At 37.5% G+C, this 25,031-nt stretch overlaps 2 protein-coding genes across 2 annotated transcripts; both read right to left on the bottom strand.

Moving 5' to 3' along the window:
• Nucleotides 1-46: 46 nt before the first annotated feature.
• Nucleotides 47-404, bottom strand: LOC131634091 (uncharacterized; the record flags this gene model as incomplete). Its single annotated transcript, XM_058904762.1, has 1 exon — nt 47-404. A coding segment is annotated over exon 1 (358 nt), but the record flags the coding sequence as incomplete, so codon positions are not given.
• Nucleotides 405-17,121: 16,717 nt separating this feature from the next.
• LOC131634090 (uncharacterized) lies at nt 17,122-17,724 on the bottom strand. Its single transcript, XM_058904760.1, has one exon. The coding sequence runs from the start codon at nt 17,722-17,724 to the stop codon at nt 17,122-17,124; it is 603 nt and encodes a 200-aa protein (XP_058760743.1).
• Between the last annotated feature and the right edge of the window lie 7,307 nt (nt 17,725-25,031).

The following is a 25,031-nucleotide window of genomic DNA, read 5'->3' as shown; positions in this document are numbered from 1 at the left end:
CCTTTACCCTTAGTGATCCTCTTGATCCAGTTGATATTCTTCATACCTACAGTCTGTATATCGAGCCATTCTAACAACCTATCCCATAAACTCACAGTATGGCGACAATGGAACAGTAGATGGTCCACACTTTCGTCTGCCACACCACAGAGTGCACAAGTAGTATCTTGTATCTGACCCAATTTGTGAAGCCTCTTCTTTGTAGGAAGTCTGTCTTGAATCGCAAGCCACAATGTCACCTTAGCTCTAGGCCTAGCAAAATTATGACTCATAAGATGATACCAGTCAATTCTACTATCATCCCCCATAAGCATACTATAAACCTTCATCATATGGAACTTCTCCTGCGCAATCATACTATTCCACAACTGTTGAACACTATTAATATCATGAACCTTTGACATAATGCACTTAAGAATCCAGGTACTAATTAATATTTTGCATAATTAATTAGTATATATTTATATATTTGCTTTTTAATTATTCTAACCAATCAAAAAATCATAAAAAAATTTGTTCTTTATATAAAATATTGTTTATATATTATAAACTAATTTTGTACATATTTTGAATAATTTTCTTTTTAAGTTTTAATTATTTGTATAATTATTTACATAATTATGTTTTAATTAACTTAAATCAATTCCAAAAATTTCCAAAAAAAATTAGTTTTGTTTAAAATTAATTAACAAATATTTTGTACATATTTTAAACTTAATTTCTAGGTTTAAATCTATTTTCATCTTTTTCTTCATTTTAATTTAATTAATCATGCATTAATTATAATTAAAAACAATCATAAAAAATCCAAAAACATGCCTTTTATTTTCCTTGCAATTTAAATTCCTAGATAAATGTATAGGATGTCAAATTCATGTAAATAGGCTAGTTTACATTTCCTGCACAATCGATGTAATAGCGTAGATTTACTTTCCGCACTTTACATTTCCGCATTTTAATTTCCAGCAAATATAAACTGCGTGTATGTCAAAGATAAAATTGAACCGTTAGATCACTAACTTCAAAGATAAATATCTGAATACAAACACAATCACACTTGCACCTCTTAAGGTAATCCCTTCTCATTCTTTTCAAAATCAAAAAGTCAAAATTCTACTGTTTTGAGTACAAAATCGAACCTTGCGTTTATATCCGGTGAAAGGATAGATTTTTAAAGGAAATAGGATAAAGACCTTACAACTCAGGGTAGACCTCCTAGTTTGCTTGCTCAAATCAAAACAAACAAAATTCTCATACACTGTTGTTTTTTCAAAACAAAACTTTCCAAAAAGACAATACTTTGTATACATCCAAACACGGATTATTACAAAGTTAACGTTCTTTTCAAAACATCTTTCGAAAGATAAACAAGCATTTTGTATACATCCACACACGGATCATTACGAAATTCAATTTACAAAAGCATTTGAAACCACATATGAGCAATTTCAGAGCAATTGAAAAGTCATCAAAAAACAAGTGAGCTAAGCAAACTTAAGAGCCCATGGATAACCATGGATACAAAGGGTGCTAACACCTTCCCTTTGTATAACCTACCCCCCTTACCCAGAATTTCTTAAAGGTCTTTTTTCTGTTTCTTTTATAAACCTTTCCTTAATTGGATAAAATAAAAGGTCGGTGGCGACTCTGTGAATTTTCAAAATGCGAAAGCATTAAGCGATAAAAAAGAGTCAGTTCACGTATCTCTACAGAACAGAGGTATGGCCCGGGATTAAAAATCGGAGGTCCACAGAACTGGCGACTCTGTTGGGGATTAATACTTTCAAAAAACAAAATGTTTTCAAAAGGGGTTACCTTAAGAGAATAGGTCGATGTTTTCAATTGTTTGACTTGATTGCTCTATTTTTCAAAGGTTTGTTTGGGTATTTTGCTTGTGTGAAAGATTCTAACCCGAATCTCGAGATACCTTAAGTATATGACAATAGACCAAGGAAACTGTACGGCATGTACCGATACGGTTGATCTGGTAGTCATCATTAGTGCGATACTTTGGTTTATACTGATGTCCCTTGAAAACGATCAAGGAGTATATTAGGCTTCCGAAATGTCATTAAACACTAATTTGTCTTAGAACCTTTTTAGTTGAACTTGACTTGTGGCCTATTAAGTGGCTAGCTTTGAAATTGATCGAAGTTAGTTATCCTCGAGGAATATTTTGATCGGCCGCTCGAGCGCCGCATTGAGATGTTACTTCCAAGGATCATAGAACCCGAATACTATTCTAGGACAGGTTTTAACCAACTCAACTTCAGTGGGGAGGGTATCACCTATCAGCTCCATGCAAGCCTTTAAACCTAAGGCTATTGTTTGATTTGTTTTTGTGTGCCACATGTTTGCATCATAAGCATATCATTTTTTGCACCAAACACTTCAAGGATCAAAGAGTTTACCTTTGTTTTTGCAGGTAATGGCTCCCGCCACCAAAGATTACATCCGAATTAACATCTCAACGGTACCATCTGAACTAAAAGACTTAGTGTCAGAATTCCCCAGGAATGTTCAATTCACTGAAAGGCATGGTCACCTACTCCATTTGGTTACCTCAAAATTTGAAGAAGACATGATACGGGTCCTGTTCCAGTTCTTTGACCCTGAACATCATTGCTTTACCTTTCCTGATTACCAGTTGGTACCCACTTTGGAAGAGTTCTCTGAGCTAATTGGATTACCTATTCGAGATCAATTACCTTTCACTAGTTTAGAAAGGATTCCAAAACCTGAAGTCATTGCTGCTGCTTTACATTTGCGGAAATCAGAAATCGAGTCCAATTGGGAAACAAAGAGTGGAGTTAAGGGTTTGCTTGCCAAGTTCTTGTTGGAAAAGGCTCGACTACTGCTAGAAAACAAAAGTTATCCAGCTTTTGAGGAAGTTATGGCACTTTTAATCTATGGTTTGGTTTTATTCCCTAATCCCGACCAGTTCATAAGTGTACACATCATCAACCTTTTCTTAATCCGTAACCCGGTACCAACATTGCTGGGAGACATTCTACATTCTCTACACACTCGTACCATGAAGAAACGAGGAACTCTCATGTGCTGTATACCACTACTGGCTAGGTGGTTTACATTTCATCTTCCCCGATCAGTGTTGAGAAATGAACAAAGAATGCAATGGTCTAGCAGGATTATGTCTTTGTCTCATTCAGATATCTGGTGGAACAACTTCTTTCAAAGAGACATTACTATCATTGATCATTGTGGAGAGTACCCTAATGTGCCACTCCTTGGCATCAAAGGAGGCATCACTTACAATCCCTCTTTAGCTTTACGCCAATTCGGATATGCAAGGAGCAACGGTCCTCATGACATGATTATCCGTGGCATTGTGTTTGATTACGAGAATGATTCTCATAGACACCGACGAAGGTTGATACACGCATGGGGCAGTGTCTATAGAATAGAAAGCAAAACTCTGGGCAATGGAATTCTATTCCTATGGAACCCTACCTCAGATGGGTCCGCACTCATGCTCAGAAACTCCTTATGCCATATCCTGCTGTTCTACCTGTGACTATTGAACCAGAGGTCGAAGGATATGAACCTCAAGTTATTCTACACCCGGACATGCCAAATGACCTAGAAGAGTTGCAAAAATCTTGGGTTCAACTCAAAGAGGAAAGAGACACCTTCAAATCATACTGTCAAGACTATGAGAGAAGGATATTGGAGCTCACCGGACAGCTTCAAGAAGAACAGCAGATCAACACATTCCTGGGGACAAAGAGAAAGCGTCCACGGGAGACCTGAATGATCATTTATTTTATTTCTGTCTTGTAAGCCCAAATGAGGCAAAGAAAAAAGAAAAAAAAAAAGAGAAATAAATTGATTAACTAACGTTTGTTTCTTCTTTAACAAATCTAAACTCTAAGATCCTTGAAACATTGCACACACATTTCACTTCATGCATTGCATATACATTTCATACATTGCATTCATATACATTGCACATACATTTCATACATTGCATACACATGGCATCCAGTCATACACATTGCATAACAGGTTCACATGACGGATTTCTCATCTTCTCGCTGTTTATTTCAGTCAGAAGAGATGGAATCTGAAATGAGCATCAAGAATCTCGAAGCACAGAATGCCCAAGTTCAAGTGGCAATTCTGGAACTGGCAAAGGGGCAACAAGAACTGAAAGCCCTGATAATCAAGAAGAAGAAGAAGCCCAAAGGATCTGTAGGCGTGAGTCACCTGAAAAGGAAGATCAAAATCCCAGTCAAAAAGTTCAAAAAGCCACCGATCCCTGAAACAGTCGGTGATGATGAACAAGAAGACAATCAAAGCAACCAGGGTTCTGCTAAACCCTCTCTCTCTTCAAATGAAGAAAATGATCATTCTGGGGACGAACCGGATGATGAAAAATACCAACAGCTGGAAGACCGTATGAAAGCTATGGAGATACAAAAAATACCTGGCTTAGATTTCAATGATCTAGGGCTCATCTCGGATGTTGTTATCCCTCCAAAATTCAAAGTTCCTGTCTTTGCAAAATATGATGGAGTGTCTTGCCCGAAACTACATCTGAGGTCCTATGTAAGGAAGATACAACCTCATACAACGGATAACAAATTGTGGATTCACTTCTTCCAAGAAAGTCTGTCGGGTACACAACTCGAGTGGTACTATCAGCTGGAAAATACCAAGGTTCATACTTGGGAAGAATTAGCTGCTGCTTTTTACAAACAGTACCAATACAATGCTGATCTTGCGCCAACCCGTACTCAACTAAGGGGCATGTCTATGGGACCAAAAGAAAGTTTCAAAGGATATGCACAAAAGTGGAGAGATATGGCTGGAAGGGTTCAACCACCCTTATCTGATCGCGAACTAGTCGACATGTTCATGGGCACTTTAACTGGCCCTTTCTATAGCCATTTGCTGGGAAGCTCATCATCAGGTTTCACTGACCTGATACTGACCGAAGAACGTGTCGAAAGTGGCATTCAAAATGGAAAAATTCAAATAGGTTCCACCTCTGGTACTACAAAAAGGCCCATCAGCGGGAGAAATGAGGTCAATGCAACACAAATTCAGAAAAGTCGCAAAAGTGAGCAACATCAATCTATAGGGGCAGTTCTGATCTCCGCATCTGCACCTCAAAAAGATCAACAGCCAAAATATACGCATCGACCAGATGCACCAAGAAGAAATTTCACCAAAATCAACATGCCAATCTCTCAGGCATTGCAGCACTTGCTAAAAGCAGATCTGATCACCTTAAGAGGTCCTCCAAAGAATGTCAACACTTCCTCTCCGAATTATCGCCCTGATGCAACATGTGCCTATCACTCAAACTTTCCAGGGCATGACGCAAATCACTGTTGGGCCTTGAAAAATAAAATACAAGATATGATAGATGCTGGTGAAATTGAGTTCGATCCTCCAGAAACTCCAAATGTCATCACAGCACCTATGCCAAAGCATGACAAAACTGTCAACGCTATCCTGGACACTGTTTACATCTATGATGTGAACGAATTATCAACTCCACTCTGCGAAGTCAAAGGAAAGCTAATCCGAGCTGGTTACTTTCCAGGATGTGACCCCGACTGCTTTTACTGCTCCTGCCTGCCCAATGGTTGTGAAAATCTGAGGATGGGAATTCAAAAATGGATGGATCGTCGTATCATTATGTTTGAGAGGCTCCCTTCTATGGACGTGCTGTGCGAAGTCTTTGCAAACGGGATAAGAATAGAGGATGCCTCAGTGATATCCAGCTTACCATTCAAAATCTCTGTCAAGGCTCCATTCAAAATTTCTGCTACACTCAAAGTGGCATCAATAGTCATTGCTAGTCCAACTCCATTTCCATACTCCTCAGACAAAGCTGTCCCATGGGGATATGACACTAATGTTTATGTTCATGGAATTAAGCAGAGTACCTCGACTGAAGAGACCGCAAAGTTAACTACTCCAACTGTGGGTAATATTGTGGGTACCAGCAAGATCACGAGAAGTGGAAGAATCTTTTCACCAGAAATTTCTCCAAATGTTGCTGCTGGTCCAGTCCGAGTCCCAGTTCCTAATCAAAATGTCAACGCTCGAGGCAAAGAGCCACAAGTTGAACAAATTCAAACCCCGGTGGAGATCACTGCTGAGGATCCATCAAAGCAAGAAATGGAGGAAATATTGAAAATCATCTGCAAGAGTGATTACAATATTGTTGAGCAACTGGGGCACACTGCTTCAAAAATCTCAATGCTATCTCTGCTAAAATATTCAGAAGCTCATGCCAAAGCTCTGATGAAGTTCCTGAAAGCTGCGCATGTGCCTCAAGAGATCTCAGTCGACCAATTTGAGAATTGTGTTGCCAATCTAACCGTAAGCAATGGTCTCGGTTTCTCCGATGTGGATCTAACCCCTGCTGGAAAAAATCACAACAAAGCCTTACATATCTCCATTGAATGTAATGGCACCACTCTATCTCATGTGCTAGTAGATAACGGTTCTTCTCTGAACGTGTTACCGAAAACAGTACTAGAAAAGCTTGACTTCGAAGGAATTGTGTTACAACCAAGTGATGTTGTGGTAAGAGCCTTTGACGGGTCAACCAGAACGGTATACGGAAAAGTGAATCTCCCAATCAGAGTGGGTTCTCAAATCTTTGATTCTATCTTTTACGTAATGGAAATTCACCCAGCCTACTCCTGTTTACTTGGACGCCCTTGGATACATGGGGCAAACGCTGTAACTTCTACCCTGCATCAGAAGTTAAAATATCCAGTAAAAGGAAAGATTGTCATAGTCTATGGCGAAGAGGAATATGTGGTTAGTCACCTAAGCAATTCCAAATACGTCGAGTTGGAGGACGAATTCATCGAAACTCCATGCCAATCATTTGAGGTGGTCTCTCCAGATGTCTCTACCACCAAGCATATTCCTGCTACTCCAACTACAACTATGGCTTCTCTCAAAGATGCCAAAACCATGATTGAACAGGGTGATTGCACAGTATGGGGACAACTTCCCGATATACCCTACAAGTCTGACAAGCTAGGTCTGGGCTATGATAGTAAAAATCAAAAGAATGATCAAAGTCCTCGTTCTGAAGGATTGATGTCACACTTCGTCAGCCAAGAGGTAAACGTTATTGAAGATGAAGGAGTGTTCTTGAACCATATCATTCAGCCATGTCCAGATGAAATTCCACCTATTTCCATGGGAATGTGGGATGCTGTGGGAGTACCAAACGGCGGGTATAATTATCAGTATGCCGCACCTCAGAATTCTTATATTGCTATGGAGGACCTTACCCCGACTGGATGGGGTGATGAAATTGGAAATGATCAAATTTTTACAAGTCCCGCCACTAAGCAATATCAAAATCCACCCAAAGAAGTATGGGACACGCTAGGAGAACCCAGCGGCAAATATGACTATGTGGTGAAATATTCCGCTCCTCCAAGCTCACAAATTGCTATGAAGGACATTGTCCCAACTGGATGGGATGAACAGTACGATGACAATTTCGCTCTTGAAAAAGCCAGGGAAATACCAAATAACGAGGGTTGCTTTCTGTCAGCATACACTCCTCACCAAGATGCACAAGTCTCTATTCAAAGTATCATCCCGACTTCATGGGACGGCCTTATCGAGCATCTCGCTCAGCCAACAGAGATATCTCAGCCTGGGCTCTCGTATCCAGCAGAGTATATCCCTTATCCCGAAGGATCACCGACTCATTTTCCCACTAATGAAATCAATGCTGTGGAAGATGAAGAAGACAACTGCAACTGGAACAGCTGGATACTCCCTGCTCACAACAGTGGATTGAACAACTGGAAAGCTGAGGATGTGATCTCCTTTGACCAGGAGTAAATGCCATTTCCTGTTCTCTTTGTGTATCTTGTGCAAAGATAAAAATGGTTCCTGAACAATCGAACCATGAGCTTGAAAAGCCGTGTGCCTTAGCACACCGGTCCTTCTATAAGGGCTTATCATATCATGATCATGTGCATTCAATAAAATCATGGGACGCTTGCATATTTAAATTTTGTGATCCTTTTTCCTTCTTTCTTCGCTTTCAAATAGCTATGTTTTTTCTTCACACATACTCACATAATTAACATGCAGATTCACATACACTCTGGATCCAGTCAACAACGATTCTGCTATTGCCCGTCATGACTTTGAAAATCCGATCTACCAAACTGAGGACGAAAGTGAGGAAGATTGTGAAGTGCCAAGAGAACTTGCAAGGCTGCTAGAACAAGAAGACAAGGCCATACAGCCTCACGATGAGCCAATTGAGGTCATCGACTTGGGCAGCAACGAAGAAAAGAAAGAAGTCAAAATAGGGGCTGATTTAGAACACAGCATCAAGCAAAGACTGATTCAAATACTGCGAGACTACGTCGAGATATTCGCCTGGTCCTATGAGGATATGCCAGGCCTTGACACAGACATTGTAGTTCATCGCCTGCCAATCAAAGAAGGTAGCACTCCAGTCAAACAGAAACTACGAAGGAGTAGGCCTGATATGTCAAAAAAGATCAAAGACGAGGTTGAAAAACAGTTCGATGCCGGATTCCTAAAAGTTGTAAGTTATCCTCCTTGGATAGCTAACATCGTGCCTGTACCTAAAAAAGACGGGAAAGTCAGAATGTGCGTGGACTACAGAGATCTGAACCGGGCAAGTCCCAAAGATGATTTCCCTTTACCACACATCGATGTACTGGTTGACAATACCGCACAATGCAAGGTATTCTCCTTTATGGACGGATTCTCAGGGTACAATCAAATCAAGATGGCACCCGAAGACATGGAAAAAACAACCTTCACAACACCCTGGGGAACCTTTTGTTGCAAAGTAATGCCCTTTGGTCTGAAAAACGCAGGAGCAACCTATCAACGTGCAATGGTAGCGCTATTTCATGATATGATTCATCAAGAAATAGAGGTGTATGTCGATGACATGATTGCAAAATCCAACACCGAGGAAGAACATCTGGGTCATTTACACAAGTTGTTTGACAGACTCAAGAAATACAAGTTGCGACTGAACCCAAATAAGTGTACCTTTGGAGTAAGATCCGGCAAACTCTTAGGTTTCATCGTCAACAGCAAAGGTATTGAGGTTGATCCCGCCAAGGTTAAAGCCATTCAAGACATGCCTATACCTCGTACCGAGAAACAAGTCAGAGGATTCTTGGGACGTCTAAATTACATCGCCCGATTTATTGCCCACATGACTACTACTTGTGTGCCGATCTTCAAACTGTTGAAGAAAGATCAAGTGGAAAGGTGGAATGACAAATGCCAGTTAGCCTTTGACAAAATCAAAGAATATCTCCAAAAACCTCCAATCTTGTTGCCACCTGTGGAAGGCAGACCTCTGATAATGTACCTAACTGTGTTAGAAGACTCAATGGGGTGTGTACTAGGACAACATGACGAATCCGGCCGAAAGGAGCACGCAATCTACTATCTTAGCAAAAAGTTTACCAATTGTGAAACAAGATACTCACTACTCAAAAAAACTTGTTGTGCCTTAGCTTGGGCACCTCGCCGACTAAGACAGTACATGCTAAATCACACCACTTTCTTAATCTCCAAGATGGATCCCATCAAATACGTGTTCGAAAAACCTGCTCTCTCTGGAAGAATAGCGAGATGGCAAATGATCTTAACAGAATATGACATTCAATACACTTCACAAAAAGCAATCAAAGGAAGTGTGGTAGCTGATCATCTGGCTCATCAAGCAGTGGATGATTATCAAGCATTGAACTTTGACTTCCCAGACGAAGACATTATGCTAGTCAATGACTACAAACAATCAGGACCAGAAGAAGGACCCGAGCCAGGATCCCGGTGGACTATGGTTTTTGACGGAGCTTCTAATGCACTAGGCAATGGCATCGGAGCTGTGATCATTTCCCCCGCAGGAAGTTACACACCGTTCACTGCCAGATTATGCTTCAATTGCACTAACAATATAGCCGAATACGAAGCATGTATTCTGGGTCTTAAAGCTGCAATCGATCTAAGAATCAAATTCTTGGAAGTCTACGGAGACTCGACCTTGGTAATCTACCAAGTCAAAGGGGAATGGGACACGAAGCACCCAAATCTAATTCCTTACAAAGAATATGTGCTGAGTTTGATTCTTTACTTCGAAGAAATCACTTTCGAACACATCCCACGCGAGGAAAATCAACTAGCTGATGCTTTAGCTACCATGTCATCTATGTTCAAAGTCAGGTGGGACAACGAGGCGCCTATGATCACCATTTACAGGCAAGATGAACCATCCTATTGCAATGAGATCAATACCGAAGGAACCGAGGAAAAACCATGGTTCCATGAAGTAAAAAGATATCTCGAAGCTCAGGAGTACCCTGAAGGGGCATCCATTAACGACAGAAAGTTTCTAAGGAGATTTGCTGCCAAATTCTTTCTAAGCAATGGAACCCTATACAAACGCAACCATGACTCGACTTTACTTCACTGTGTAAACAAGAAGGAAGCAGAACAAATCATGGAAGAAATACACAATGGTGCCTTCGGTACTCATTCCAGTGGGCATACAATGGCTAAAAAGATCCTGAGAGCAGGTTATTACTGGTCTACCATGGAAACAGACTGCCATCATCACTCCCGAACATGTCACAAATGCCAGATATACGCTGACAAAGTACATGTACCTCCAGTTCCATTAAGCGTCCTGACGGCTCCTTGGCCTTTTGCAATGTGGGGTATTGATATGATTGGAGAAATCAAACCTACTTCCTCCAACGGACATCGCTTTATCCTGGTCGCTATTGACTACTTCACAAAGTGGGTAGAAGCAGCTTCATTTGCTTCTGTTACCAAGAATGTGGTGGCCCGGTTCATCAAATACAATCTCATTTGTCGGTACGGCATCCCTGAACGGATTATCACGGACAATGGCACAAATCTAAACAACAGAATGATTATTGAACTTTGCACACAGTTCAAGATCAAACATCATAATTCTTCTCCATATCGACCAAAGATGAACGGCGCGGTGGAAGCTGCCAACAAGAACATCAAGAAAATCATACAAAAAATGACAGTAACCTACAAAGACTGGCATGAGATGTTGCATTTTGCTCTTCATGGTTATCGCACATCTGCGCGTACTTCAACAGGGGCAACTCCATTTTCCTTAGTCTATGGTATGGAGGCAGTTCTTCCAATTGAAATTCAGATTCCTTCCCTAAGGATTATGAAAGAAGCCAATCTAGACGAAGACGATTGGATTCAAACACGGTTGGACCAGATAAACTTGATTGATGAGAAAAGGCTCGCAGCTATTTGTCATGGTCAGCTATACCAAAAGCGTATGATCAAAGCCTTCAACAAAAAGTCAAAAGTCAAGCATACCAAACTGGTGGCTTGGTTGTCAAACGCATCATCTTACCACAAGGTGATCCCAGAGGCAAATGGACTCCCACCTACGAGGGACCATTCATAATCAAGAAAATATTCTCCGGCGGCGCCATGTTGCTTACCACCATGGATGGCGAGGATTTCCCACACCCTGTGAATGCTGACATAGTCAAAAAATACTTCTCTTAAAAAGAAAAAAAACAGCTCGCTAAGTTGAAAACCAGAAAGGGCAACTTAGGCAAAAAAGAGCGTCTCGGTGGATTGAAAACCCGAAAGGGCGGTCCAGGCAAAAATTAGAGACTAAACAAATACTATCCCGGTGGGCTGAAAACCTGAAAGGGCAGCCTAGGCAAAAGTTTGGGAATGAAACATACAACTGTGTTCCGTTCAGCTGCCTACTCACCATCAAGATTCAACACCTCAAAGACACCGATCAGTCCAATCACTTTCTTCCAACAAGTGAGGGATGAGATGCTCGAAGACAGATTGGCAATAGCAGAGTTGAAACTTGACTGGATCGTTTTCACATAGCTATTTATCTTCATAAATATTTTTCAAAACTTTCTGACAGTTTCCTACTTCTAGGATTGTTGTCTCCCTGTGCTAACCAGCCTATCATGGCTCTTTTTTCAAAAATCAATGCAGCTTAGGCTCAAAAATCACCATTTTCACTTTTTCTGTTTAAATACGTAAGCGTCCCAATGATAATTTTGAATGAGCATGTGCATTTGAATATGATTGATGTTTACCAGGAAAAACAGGAATAGCATTCAGGAAATGTCCCAATTATCTGGACATCATCCCATCAGAAGAAAATCCCCAAGAGAAACGCCTTTCTCAGCAAATTCCTCAAAAAGATTTTCTCTTCAAAAGAGGTCTTATCCCCCAGCAGGGTTGTTCCAGATTACTACCTTCAGAAGGTATGATCCCCGCACCCGGACTTGGTCAGATAGTGCATCGTAGGATTATGCATCTTCCTCATTCCCATTTGAAAGGGCATCAGAACTTCCAGCTACCTTTCATTCTCAAGAGATATTCAAAGATCCTTCAACAGAATACCAGGATTCTCAAAGAATTTCCCCAGCCGAGGGTACTCAAACAAGACAAAAGATCATCAACGATCACAATATAGTCATATCCAGATGACTAGCGGAAATTTATTTTCCCAACTAGAAGCTTGACACGCATCACATTCATACATCACACATTCAAACATTCATATTCACATTCACACATTCATTATTCACATTCACATATTCACATTCACATATTCACATTCACATATTCACATTCATACATCATATATCATACATCATACATCATACATCATGCATCATACGCATATTCATACACAACATCACATGCATATTTCTCCGGGAATATCTCACATTTACATGCATCATAAACGTTGCATATCACTAACTTGATTTTTCAGGTAGACGGATATCTTCAACAAAGATGTTCTCAATCACATGCAGTGTTCACCTGAATTCCATGAACGATTCTCTCAGATATAATCAAGCCGAAGATTCATTCTGATCACTAACCAACTCAAAAAACAGGCATCACAGATCTAAAGTTGATACCTCAGACGGTTCCAGAACGATCTAACATTGCAGATCTAAAGCGATACCTCAGACGGTTCCAGAACGATCTAACATTGCAGATCTAAAGCGATACCTCAGACGGTTCCAGAACGATCTACTATCGAAGATCTAAAGCGATACCTCAGACGTTTCCAAAACGATCTAGCATCACAGATCTAAAGCGATACCTCAGACGGTTCCAAAACGATCTAACATTGCAGATCTAAAGCGATACCTCAGACGGTTCCAAAACGATCTAACATTGCAGATCTAAAGCGATACCTCAGACGGTTCCACAATGATCAACTTCCAAAATCTAAATCGGAAAAACTTTGGACAAGTTCCGTAACGATTATCTTCCAAGACTTAAAGCGGTAACCTTGGACGGTTCCGAAACAGTCAACACAAAGACTTTCAAATCCTTCATCAAGATATAATCAATGGATTCATTCTGATGAACAAACCATCAACCCATTCACCAGGTGGCATCTGAAAGCCCATCTCAGGTAATGTGTCAATCTGCCAACAACATTTCGCAGACGACATTCAAATGCAACTTCCAACATCTCTTCTGATCAAGGTAAGTGCAAATTTTCAGGGCATCTAAATATTCAATCATCTTCTACCTTCAGATTTCAGACAATCTCTTCAGGTTTAAGAAGATTGAATAGGGGCAACTGTTATACCCCAAAATTTGCCCGCATCTTTTTTCAAGAAAACTCCAATCCGAAAATTAAGAGTCTCATATGATCATGGATTTTTATTTCAACAAATATCCTGACATATGAAATACTTAGTTTTTAGAATTTTTCTTATACAGTAATTTGGCTTGCAGTTGAATTTATTCTTACGCAAACGCCAAATACTGTTTATTACTTCACACATGCTATTTATTTATTTACAGATAAATAGTACTGACACAATTGGTACAGAGTTAAATCTTTTTGCAGGCGCAGAATCAGGAAACTCAGACTGTACTGGTAACAAGTAGATTATTATTATCTTTTGTTTCCCACTAATTTTGTACTATATTCCATTATTTTCAAAAATCTTTTCAAATCTCTTTTTCAAAAATCAAATCTCTCTTTTTCCAACACTATCTCCACTTTCTTTCAAATCTTACTTCCACTCAAATTTTCCTTTTGTACGGAATCACATCATTCCCCAACGTCTCTATCCTTCTTTCCATTCTATAAATACCTCCCATTTTCTTCCATAAAATCTCACATCAAATTCTAACTCATCTTTCAAATTCCTACCTCATATCTATTTTCTTTTCTTCCCTGACAAGAATGGCAAAGTGGATAGAGACACTGTTTCTTACAGTCATCACCATTGCTACGGTGATCATGACTTTCTTTTGCCTGCATAGTCCTGAAGAGTGTGGACCTGCAATGGTTGCACTCCCAATCATCTACATGTTATTGTTCATAGCATGGGTCATTAACCGTCATTCCTGAAATTTGCCGTATTTCTTATTTCTTAAATGTACCGTTTATTCGCCGTACTGTTCAATATAGTATGTAATATTTGTACTGTCAGTATTAAATGTTGTACTATTTGTCATAATATTGCTCAATTACTAAGATAATATTTTGTGTGTTTTCTGCCAGTCAAATATTCCTATTTCTGTGCATTAAATGATTTTCAGGGTTATTTTCGGTAATTTTGCCCGCATACCGTAAATATTAGTTATTTATTATGTCTATGTTTTTTTTAACAAGTCATGTAAATAAACTTTCATTTTTCACATAAAACATAAAACAAAAACAAAAAAAAAAAGAAAATTAACTTTGACTGTTGATTTCTCACTCTAACTGCTACGTCAATACCTGGACAGTCAGTTGACAGCCAAACTGCTGGCAATACAATTCTCAGTGTTTTGTACCATCAATCAAATCAATCTTTCACAATTCAAAATTCCAAGATCTTTTGTGCTAGAAGTCTTCTGAATATCACGCGATTAGCAGAAACTCAACACTGCACAAAAATCAGGTACGCTTAACTGTCTCCTACATAAACAATCCCTAATCAGGGTTTTTCTTGTTTTTACAGGAGCAACAAGTTTTTGAGAGCTCAAATAGATTTCATACACATCCATATATCTCAAAGTACCATCATACAAATTTTCAAACTTCAATTCACTCAGACGCACCGTCAGCAGCTCAAACAGTCAACAGACGACCCGTTTGACCAAAAAAGTCAACAGACAGTCAAAAATGAAATTTTTTGTCAAAGTCCATATTTTGTCAAAGGATTCATCATTTGATCATTGGATGATCATAATTCATCAAGGAAAGGTCAAAAATCAACAAAACCCTAAGATTCAAAATTAGGGTTTTTGCCTGAAAAGTCAACTCAACTTTGACTGATCATAACTCTCTCATCCTTCATCCAAAAAATTCAAACCAAAGCTCATCTTGAAGGAAATTCAATTATCTTTCAAATGCCATTGATCCCATGGTCATTGGATTCACCATTTGGAAAATATGATCAAAGACATTACAGGTCATTTTCAAAGTCAACAAAAAGACACTTTTTTCAAAAGGACACACAAGGAGCATCAAAAATCATTTTGACATGAGACCAAAGACATTGGTTAGAGGACTCTTTGAGGTTTCCAAAAAGTGCAAGATCTCCTTCATATGACAAAAATTGAAGGATTTACACCTTGTTGAAGTTGGCTAAATTTTGGGAAAATACATGAAATCAACATTGCTCAAAAATGTATTTTTTCCAAATGGGGCCAAATTTTCAGCATTCAAACATCATTTCCATGATGATATGGGCCTCCCACGACCAAGACTAAGCCCACACCTTTTTTATCCATTTTTTGCTTGATTTTATCTTATTTTAAGATTAAATTAAAAGAAAAATGGATGGATAAATGGTAGCTTAACTTCCAAGCATGACTCACCCAAGGAATCTCTACCTTTCTGCAGAGAATTGAAGAGCAAGGCAGGTGCATTGAAGGCAAGGGGACTTGGTCAAGAATTCAAAGCTTTTTTAATATTAAAAATGCAAGATTTCAACAAAGGCAACTAGTTGCATATTAGCTTCAATTCTAAGCACTCAATGCTTATAAATAAGCTATCATAGTTCAGTAACGAAAGGGGGGCAAGTTCAGAAGCAAAGCTTAGCTCATACACACTTGTAATCACTTGAAAAGTTTCAAAGAAAATTCAAATTCGAATTTGTAATTTCAGTCCATTTCAATACAAACTAAGCATTCAGACACCTTCCTTGAACATCACTGAAACTATCCCAATCAGTTACAAGCCTTGAAGCTCACTGAATCGAGCTATACAGGTCCAAATTTGTTCAAACTAAAATCAATTCGTATCTGGTTATTCACACATGCTTAACAAGATGTAGACATACTATTAAGTTTGGTTTGAGGTGTAGATCATTTCTGGAAACTTAATTGAAGTTTGAACACGTATAAACGAAACTACCATTTTAGGGTTCATAGCTTCAAAATTAGGGCTTTCCAAATTAGGCAAAATTAGAGGTTCTAAATAGTACCATTAGATTCGTATGGACAAAACGAGTTGAATGGTACCATCGCGCCAAATTTATGTGCTTGTTTACCCCTATTCGTTATTTTGCAGAATTAGGGCTCACTTACTATAGCGCTTTTTTACAAAAGCGCTGTTAAAGGCCTTGTCTGAAGGTTGAAGACGAAGACGTGTCTTCCTCCTATTGGTTCAGCAGCGCGCGTACTTTTTTTAAACTTTCCACTAATCCAGTGTTTTGCAGGTGTAACGTATACCACGTGCCTCAATTTCTGGACCACCTGATCTTGCTTAACAGCTCATCCAACGCTTCAGAACGCGCGTGCACATCATACTCCCTCAATCAAACCACACAGGATCAGTATCCTTTTATTTTCTATTTTATTTTCTATTTTATTTTAATTTCTTTGTTAAATTAATTAAAAATAGTTTTAAAAATCCAAAAAATACATAAAAAATATTTTTAGACTTCTAAAATAATATATTATTTTCTGAAATAAAAATATTTTATTTTTCTTTAAAATTTCAATATTTTGCATAATTTTTTTTTTTTGAAATGAAATAAAAGATTTTATTACTTCAAAAGAGGAACAGTTACAAACCAATCAACCTAACCATAAATGACCTAATTACATAAGAGTATTGACTATAATTTTCCTATACTTTGGTTTTTGCCACCCTCTATACACTAGGGTATCAATAATGTCCCTAGCCATACACTGAATATCCCTATTATCCATCACACTGTCAAATATTCTTTTGTTCCTATAAATCCAGATACTATAAACCACTTCAGTCAAAACAGCTTTAAGAATCCCTTTGTTCTGGCCTTTACCCTTAGTGATCCTCTTGATCCAGTTGATATTCTTCATACCTACAGTCTGTATATCGAGCCATTCTAACAACCTATCCCATAAACTCACAGTATGGCGACAATGGAACAGTAGATGGTCCACACTTTCCTCTGCCACACCACAGAGTGCACAAGTAGTATCTTGTATCTGACCCAATTTGTGAAGCCTCTTCTTTGTAGGAAGTCTGTCTTGAATCGCAAGCCACAATGTCACCTTAGCTCTAGGCCTAGCAAAATTATGACTCATAAGATGATACCAGACAATTCTACTATCATCCCCCATAAGCATACTATAAACCTTCATCATATGGAACTTCTCCTGCGCAATCATACTATTCCACAACTGTTGAACACTATTAATATCATGAACCTTTGACATAATGCACTTAAGAATCCAGGTACTAATTAATATTTTGCATAATTAATTAGTATATATTTATATATTTTCTTTTTAATTATTCTAACCAATCAAAAAATCATAAAAAAATTTGTTCTTTATATAAAATATTGTTTATATATTATAAACTAATTTTGTACATATTTTGAATAATTTTCTTTTTAAGTTTTAATTATTTGTATAATTATTTACATAATTATGTTTTAATTAACTTAAATCAATTCCAAAAATTTCCAAAAAAAATTAGTTTTGTTTAAAATTAATTAACAAATATTTTGTACATATTTTAAACTTAATTTCTAGGTTTAAATCTATTTTCATCTTTTTCTTCATTTTAATTTAATTAATCATGCATTAATTATAATTAAAATCAATCATAAAAAATCCAAAAACATGCCTTTTATTTTCCTTGCAATTTAAATTCCTAGATAAATGTATAGGATGTCAAATTCATGTAAATAGGCTAGTTTACATTTCCTGCACAATCGATGTAATAGCGTAGATTTACTTTCCGCACTTTACATTTCCGCATTTTAATTTCCAGCAAATATAAACTGCGTGTATGTCAAAGATAAAATTGAACCGTTAGATCACTAACTTCAAAGATAAATATCTGAATACAAACACAATCACACTTGCACCTCTTAAGGTAATCCCTTCTCATTCTTTTCAAAATCAAAAAGTCAAAATTCTACTGTTTTGAGTACAAAATCGAACCTTGCGTTTATATCCGGTGAAAGGATAGATTTTTAAAGGAAATAGGATAAAGACCTTACAACTCAGGGTAGACCTCCTAGTTTGCTTGCTCAAATCAAAACAAACAAAATTCTCATACACTGTTGTTTTTTCAAAACAAAACTTTCCAAAAAGACAATACTTTGTATACATCCAAACACGGATTATTACAAAGTTAACGTTCTTTTCAAAACATCTTTCGAAAGATAAACAAGCATTTTGTATACATCCACACACGGATCATTACGAAATTCAATTTACAAAAGCATTTGAAACCACATATGAGCAATTTCAGAGCAATTGAAAAGTCATCGAAAAACAAGTGAGCTAAGCAAACTTAAGAGCCCATGGATAACCATGGATACAAAGGGTGCTAACACCTTCCCTTTGTATAACCTACCCCCTTACCCAGAATTTCTTAAAGGTCTTTTTTCTGTTTCTTTTATAAACCTTTCCTTAATTGGATAAAATAAAAGGTCGGTGGCGACTCTGTGAATTTTCAAAATGCGAAAGCATTAAGCGATAAAAAAGAGTCAGTTCACGTATCTCTACAGAACAGAGGTATGGCCCGGGATTAAAAATCGGAGTTCCACACATTGTCATCGAGCATCCTTTTGTTGTTCAGAATTTCCTTGAGGAACTTAGCGTACGAAGGCATCTGATTTATTGCCTTCGAAAAGGGAATACTGACATGGAATGTCTTTAGAAGCTCCCCGAACATTTTAAAATGTCCCTCTGTTTTAGACTTCACAAATCTTTGAGGGTATATCATCAGATGCTTGTAAGGAGGATTGGGTACATGTGGTTGTTATTTATCCTTCTCAACCACCTCCTTAGCCTTAGACGCCTATCCATTATCAACTACTATCATTTCTCTTTAAGTTTCCTTGTCAGTTACCCTCTTAGAGTCATTCTCTACACTCATTTCTACATCCTGTCTCTAACTCTCTTATCAATGTGTCCTAGGAATCCGCAAATCTCACATTGGAAAGTCACAAAAGCCACGATGGCTGCGGGATTGATAATAAGGTTATCGAAGTGAATCGACTTTTCCATTCATATGGTCAAAGTAGCTAAATTTGTACATTCCTCCATCTAGCGGTGTTTTCTCTATAGGAGCATATTTGCTCCACCACTGATAGTGGTTATGGCCCATATTCTTGATGAGTTGGTAAGCTCCTGATCAGTGCATTTTGATGCATGTTCCTTTATGTTTATACTTAGGCATTTCTATGGTTTGGTTTGTTTATTTTTCTATTTTATTATGCTTTTATATTTGACTTTATTTTTATTGTTATTTGAGTTTCGTACTTATTTTTTCAGCTTTAGCAGTCTGCACGACAACGATCATAATTGGAGCTCCGGAAATCAAATCGACGCATTTTAATAATGCCGGACAGCTAAGAGAAAAAGCTACAACTTTCGTGTTGGAGTCGAAGTCAGATTCAGAGCGCATATTTTCCAAAATTTCGTTTGAAGCTGCAACATTAGTTTTATTTAGTTTTGGGTCGTTAGTTTTGGGCCTGGGTTATGTTTGTTTGACCCAGTTGGGTTATGACCTGAATTATTGTTTCTCCTATTTACCTAGGTCTGGCCGTATTGTTCATTTTCTGACGTTTTTCACTATTCACGATTTCATCTTTCAAGCTTTTGCTTTGTACGAACCGTATGAATAACTAAATTCTTCAGAGTCAATCTGCTGTAATCGCGTTTTCAACGCTTTGAGGTTTATATTTTATCAATTTAATTCGTTTCTCTTTCAATACTATTCTATGAATTGCATTTGCTTAATTTTTTATTACATGGAATTGTATTGATTAAATTCGTATAATTGCATCTCTAACTTTTATTCGCTGTTACGTCGCTTTGTCGTTAATTCGCGTTTGTAATTCATGTTTGCTTAATTCACGAGGGATTAATCCGTTTGCTTAATTCAGATAATAGGAATTCAATCTATTCTATATCGATTTGCGCTTGTCAATTGATATAAAAATAGAATAGAGATCGAAGCCGCTTAGGGAATTGGTAAGGTAGATATCTGTGATAAGCCGAAATCGAAAACAGTAGATTGGCTTAATTTTATAATCACTTATTTTAATCGCTTAATTACTTTGTTCCTTCTATTCTATCTTGAAACCATAAACCCCCAAAAATCGATTTACCTTTGGTTAATCAACAATAATCCTTATGAGAACGATATCCGAGTTGTGGTTACCGTTACACTATATTTTCAAAAGTTACTCGTTTTTTGAGCCGTGCGCGACAGCGGATCACTCCTTAGAAGAGTTTGTCCATAATAGCTCCTTCTAGTGCAGCATCAACAATCATTCTCGTGTTATAACGAAGACCGTTATAGAAGATATATATTATTATCCACTTCTCTAAACCGTGATGTGAACATAACCTTTTGATGTAAATTGTGTTGGATCATGCGACAATGACTTTTGGTCTTGCCATGATCTGCTGGAAATTCACTAGACCGTGCCATGATGGCTTTTGGTCATGGCGCATTAAACATGCCACTTTTCCTATAAGATGTATTCCTTATCTTGAATCTTAGCTGCAAAGCAGTGAATCTCTACTCCATTTACCAACATCTTGAAGGTTCTATTTTTTTTTTTTTCGCAAGAATTGATTTCAAGACTAACCTTCTATTGGAATCATAAAATTTGAGTGAATCATCTTCCATGATTAATGATTATCAATTATCAACTAGCTAATTCTCATACATATATAACTTTTTCAATCACATATTTCTTGCCATCTTTTAGTCCTACAAGAATATTCCTCATGCCTTATGCTTCAATAGAAGTATTGTTAGCTAGATTCATATTTATCTACATTCAAGAGAAAAACATATTGAAATTAGAAATCATTTTATTAGAGTTTTTTTAGAAACGGTTTTTAGATATTAAGTTAGTGATAGTGATCATCAACGGGGTGATATGTAACACCCGGTATTTAGTTAATTATTTAATTATATACATTCAAATTATTTCGAATTTAATTATTGAATTTGTGGAGTGTTGAGAATTGTTGACATGGGTTTTTATGATTAATTAGTCGATTAATTAATTGATTAAGTTGTAGAAATAGTATTGAAGAAATACTAAATTTACTATATGGACTTAATTAAGTGATGGTGGTAGTAAAAGGTGGGGTGTGGATGTTAGGCCCAATAGGTTTAATGAAATTAAGTTAAGATAAGGATTAGGCTAATTAGAAGAGAAAAAGTCTTGGGGAATTGGTTATGGGAAATTGTAGAGAAGAGAGAAAATAGGAGAGAAATTCATTCCCGTTTTTCTTGCAGCAGTCTCACTAAATCGAAGATCCCCGATTCGTTAACCGTTGGATCGTCGCCAAATTTTGTGGGTAGGTTCGCAACACCTATAGCTAACTTTTGACCGTTGGGATCTTTAAAATAAGGTCTGAGTTGTGAGATATGATCATCGCACTGTAGCTGCATATTTGGGAAAATTTTCAGCTTTTGATTCTGATTAAAAGAGGCAATGGTTGGGAGCTAAGGCTAGATGGCTTCGATCGGTAGAATTGTAGAACGGACTCCGAATACAAGGTAAGGGGTGGGGTTCTAACTCTATAACCGGACTCATGATGAATGATATGTGGGGGTTAAATTCGTAGGAAATTATTCCTGATTAATTAATGTGATTCTGTCGTGTTGATTCGATGAAATTAGTTGTTGTTGTGGTGATAATTGTTGTTGTTTTATGCGAAGTTAAAGGATGTTTCAGTGACAATGTATACCTCTATTTATTAGTATAGCGACGATATAGGCTTATGCCTTGTGACGATGATGTTGTTTGTTGTGTGTGTTTGTTGCATTCATATACATATGCATTTTTGGCGACGGCCTGAATTGGCAAATTAGTGACGAAGGCTTATGCCTTGATGCCTCTGTTTAACTGGCAATTGGCGATGGGGGCTGAAGCCCTGGGTACCACATGCATGTGCAGTTGTAGAGTCTCATTGTATGTGGCATGAGTGTGATTTAATTGTGATGTGATGTGACTTGAGTTGTTGTTAAATTGTGATAATATGGAGTTGTAATTATAAATTGTTATACTAATGACGTGTTGTGACAGGTATTGTTTGGAAGATGAGAAATAGTTGTTATAACTATTAATACGTTGTTGTTGTTGATTTTTGTTATTATAACTGTCCAGGTTAATTGTTATTATAACTGTTGTCTGAAAGCCGTAACGTGATAATTTTGTATGATTTAATTCTAATATATTGTTTATCATGCGTTTGTTTATATTGGTAGATATCTCACCCTTTCTGAATGATGTTTCCCTACCATTGGAAATTGACAGGTACTCAAGATAGCGGTGGAAGTTTGAAGTGATTTTATGAAGTCTTTAGTTGCTGTTATTCGAGTTGGTGTCTTGCTCTGATACGTAGCACTCGGGGGGATAAAGAGATTGTTTTATTTATTATTTTGTTTGCTGAATTTTTAAGTGAACTATGTTTTAAATTGTAACTTAAAGTTACCGTGCAATGATGCTACGACTTGAATTGAATATTTATGAAGTTTGTTGATTCCGCTGCAAGTTAATTATTGAATTTAAACAAAGTGATTTTTAGTAATGATTTGATTATTGTTTTAAATTTTTGTGCTATGTATCTATGAGGGAAGGCAAATAAGCCGTAACTGTTTTTGAAATGACGAATATGTGATACCTCAAATGAGCTTGTTTGAAATTTATACTCTGATTTTATTATATTTTTCGGGTAGAATTTGGGGTGTTACATTAGTGGTATCAGAGCAGGTCGGTCCGTCCGACCAAGTTGTCTAATGTTGTTTATTCCTCTGTATGCGACAAGTGTGAAACACTGTCGGTACTTGTTGCTTTCTGGTTGTTGCAAGAATTAGTTTGAGCGAAGTGGGGGAGAAGCTTTGCTTCTCGGATGTGGTTCAGTTGCAAGTTTGCAAAGAGGATTGTTGTCTTGGTGTTTCGAAAACTGAATTTCGGCGAAAGAATGTGTCTCTCGAGTTATAAAAAGTTTGGAAGTGAGGAGATTTGTTAAGAGTTGTTTGGAATATGTTTAAGTTGAAGAAAAATGAGTTTTGGAGTGAAATTTCCGTAAGCAAAACGCAGGAAATTGCTGAATTTTTTGTGAAACTTAAAAAATTCATAACTGGAGTTCTGGGTATCCGATTTGAGTCCCGTTTGAAGCGTTGGAAAGTTAACGAGATGAAATTTATTTAAAAAATGGTTTCAGAAGCTGTAATAGACTTATTTATAACAGGATGATGTTGGAAAGAGATGGGATTTGCGGTTATGCTTGTTCTTGGAACTGGACTTGTTTGTTGGTGCCGCACAGGACGTCAGCGTCAAAGTTGAGTAAATTTAAGGAGTAATTAATAGGTTTATTGAAAATAAATTTTAAGAATTAGTGTACCATTTGAGAAGTTTTGGAGATACCGTAAAGAGTGTCGCCGCATGGCGTCGATGTTCTCACTTTCGAATAGCGTTGGAATAGTTTACAAGTTAGTAACGGTTATGTTCAAGAAGTACCGGAATGGTCAACATATGTGTAGTTGATTTGAGATGTGTTAATGGGTTGTTATGTTGATGGTTGGACGTGGAGGTGAAGTTGATGATGGTTGTATCGGATAAATTTTCGAGGACGAAAATATTCTAAGTGGGGGAGAGTTGTAACACCCGGTATTTAGTTAATTATTTAATTATATACATTCAAATTATTTCGAATTTAATTATTGAATTTGTGGAGTGTTGAGAATTGTTGACATGGGTTTTTATGATTAATTAGTCGATTAATTAATTGATTAAGTTGTAGAAATAGTATTGAAGAAATACTAAATTTACTATATGGACTTAATTAAGTGATGGTGGTAGTAAAAGGTGGGGTGTGAATGTTAGGCCCAATAGGTTTAATGAAATTAAGTTAAGATAAGGATTAGGCTAATTAGAAGAGAAAAAGTCTTGGGGAATTGGTTATGGGAAATTGTAGAGAAGAGAGAAAATAGGAGAGAAATTCATTCCCGTTTTTCTTGCAGCAGTCTCACTAAATCGAAGATCCCCGATTCGTTAACCGTTGGATCGTCGCCAAATTTTGTGGGTAGGTTCGCAACACCTATAGCTAACTTTTGACCGTTGGGATCTTTAAAATAAGGTCTGAGTTGTGAGATATGATCATCGCACTGTAGCTGCATATTTGGGAAAATTTTCAGCTTTTGATTCTGATTAAAAGAGGCAATGGTTGGGAGCTAAGGCTAGATGGCTTCGATCGGTAGAATTGTAGAACGGACTCCGAATACAAGGTAAGGGGTGGGGTTCTAACTCTATAACCGGACTCATGATGAATGATATGTGGGGGTTAAATTCGTAGGAAATTATTCCTGATTAATTAATGTGATTCTGTCGTGTTGATTCGATGAAATTAGTTGTTGTTGTGGTGATAATTGTTGTTGTTTTATGCGAAGTTAAAGGATGTTTCAGTGACAATGTATACCTCTATTTATTAGTATAGCGACGATATAGGCTTATGCCTTGTGACGATGATGTTGT

The sequence above is a fragment of the Vicia villosa genome, unplaced genomic scaffold, assembly GCF_029867415.1.
Source record: "Vicia villosa cultivar HV-30 ecotype Madison, WI unplaced genomic scaffold, Vvil1.0 ctg.001224F_1_1, whole genome shotgun sequence".
Classification (NCBI taxonomy): Eukaryota; Viridiplantae; Streptophyta; class Magnoliopsida; order Fabales; family Fabaceae; genus Vicia; species Vicia villosa.
The sequence above is the reverse complement of the archived record's forward strand: the minus strand, read 5'-3'. Positions and strand labels throughout refer to the sequence as shown.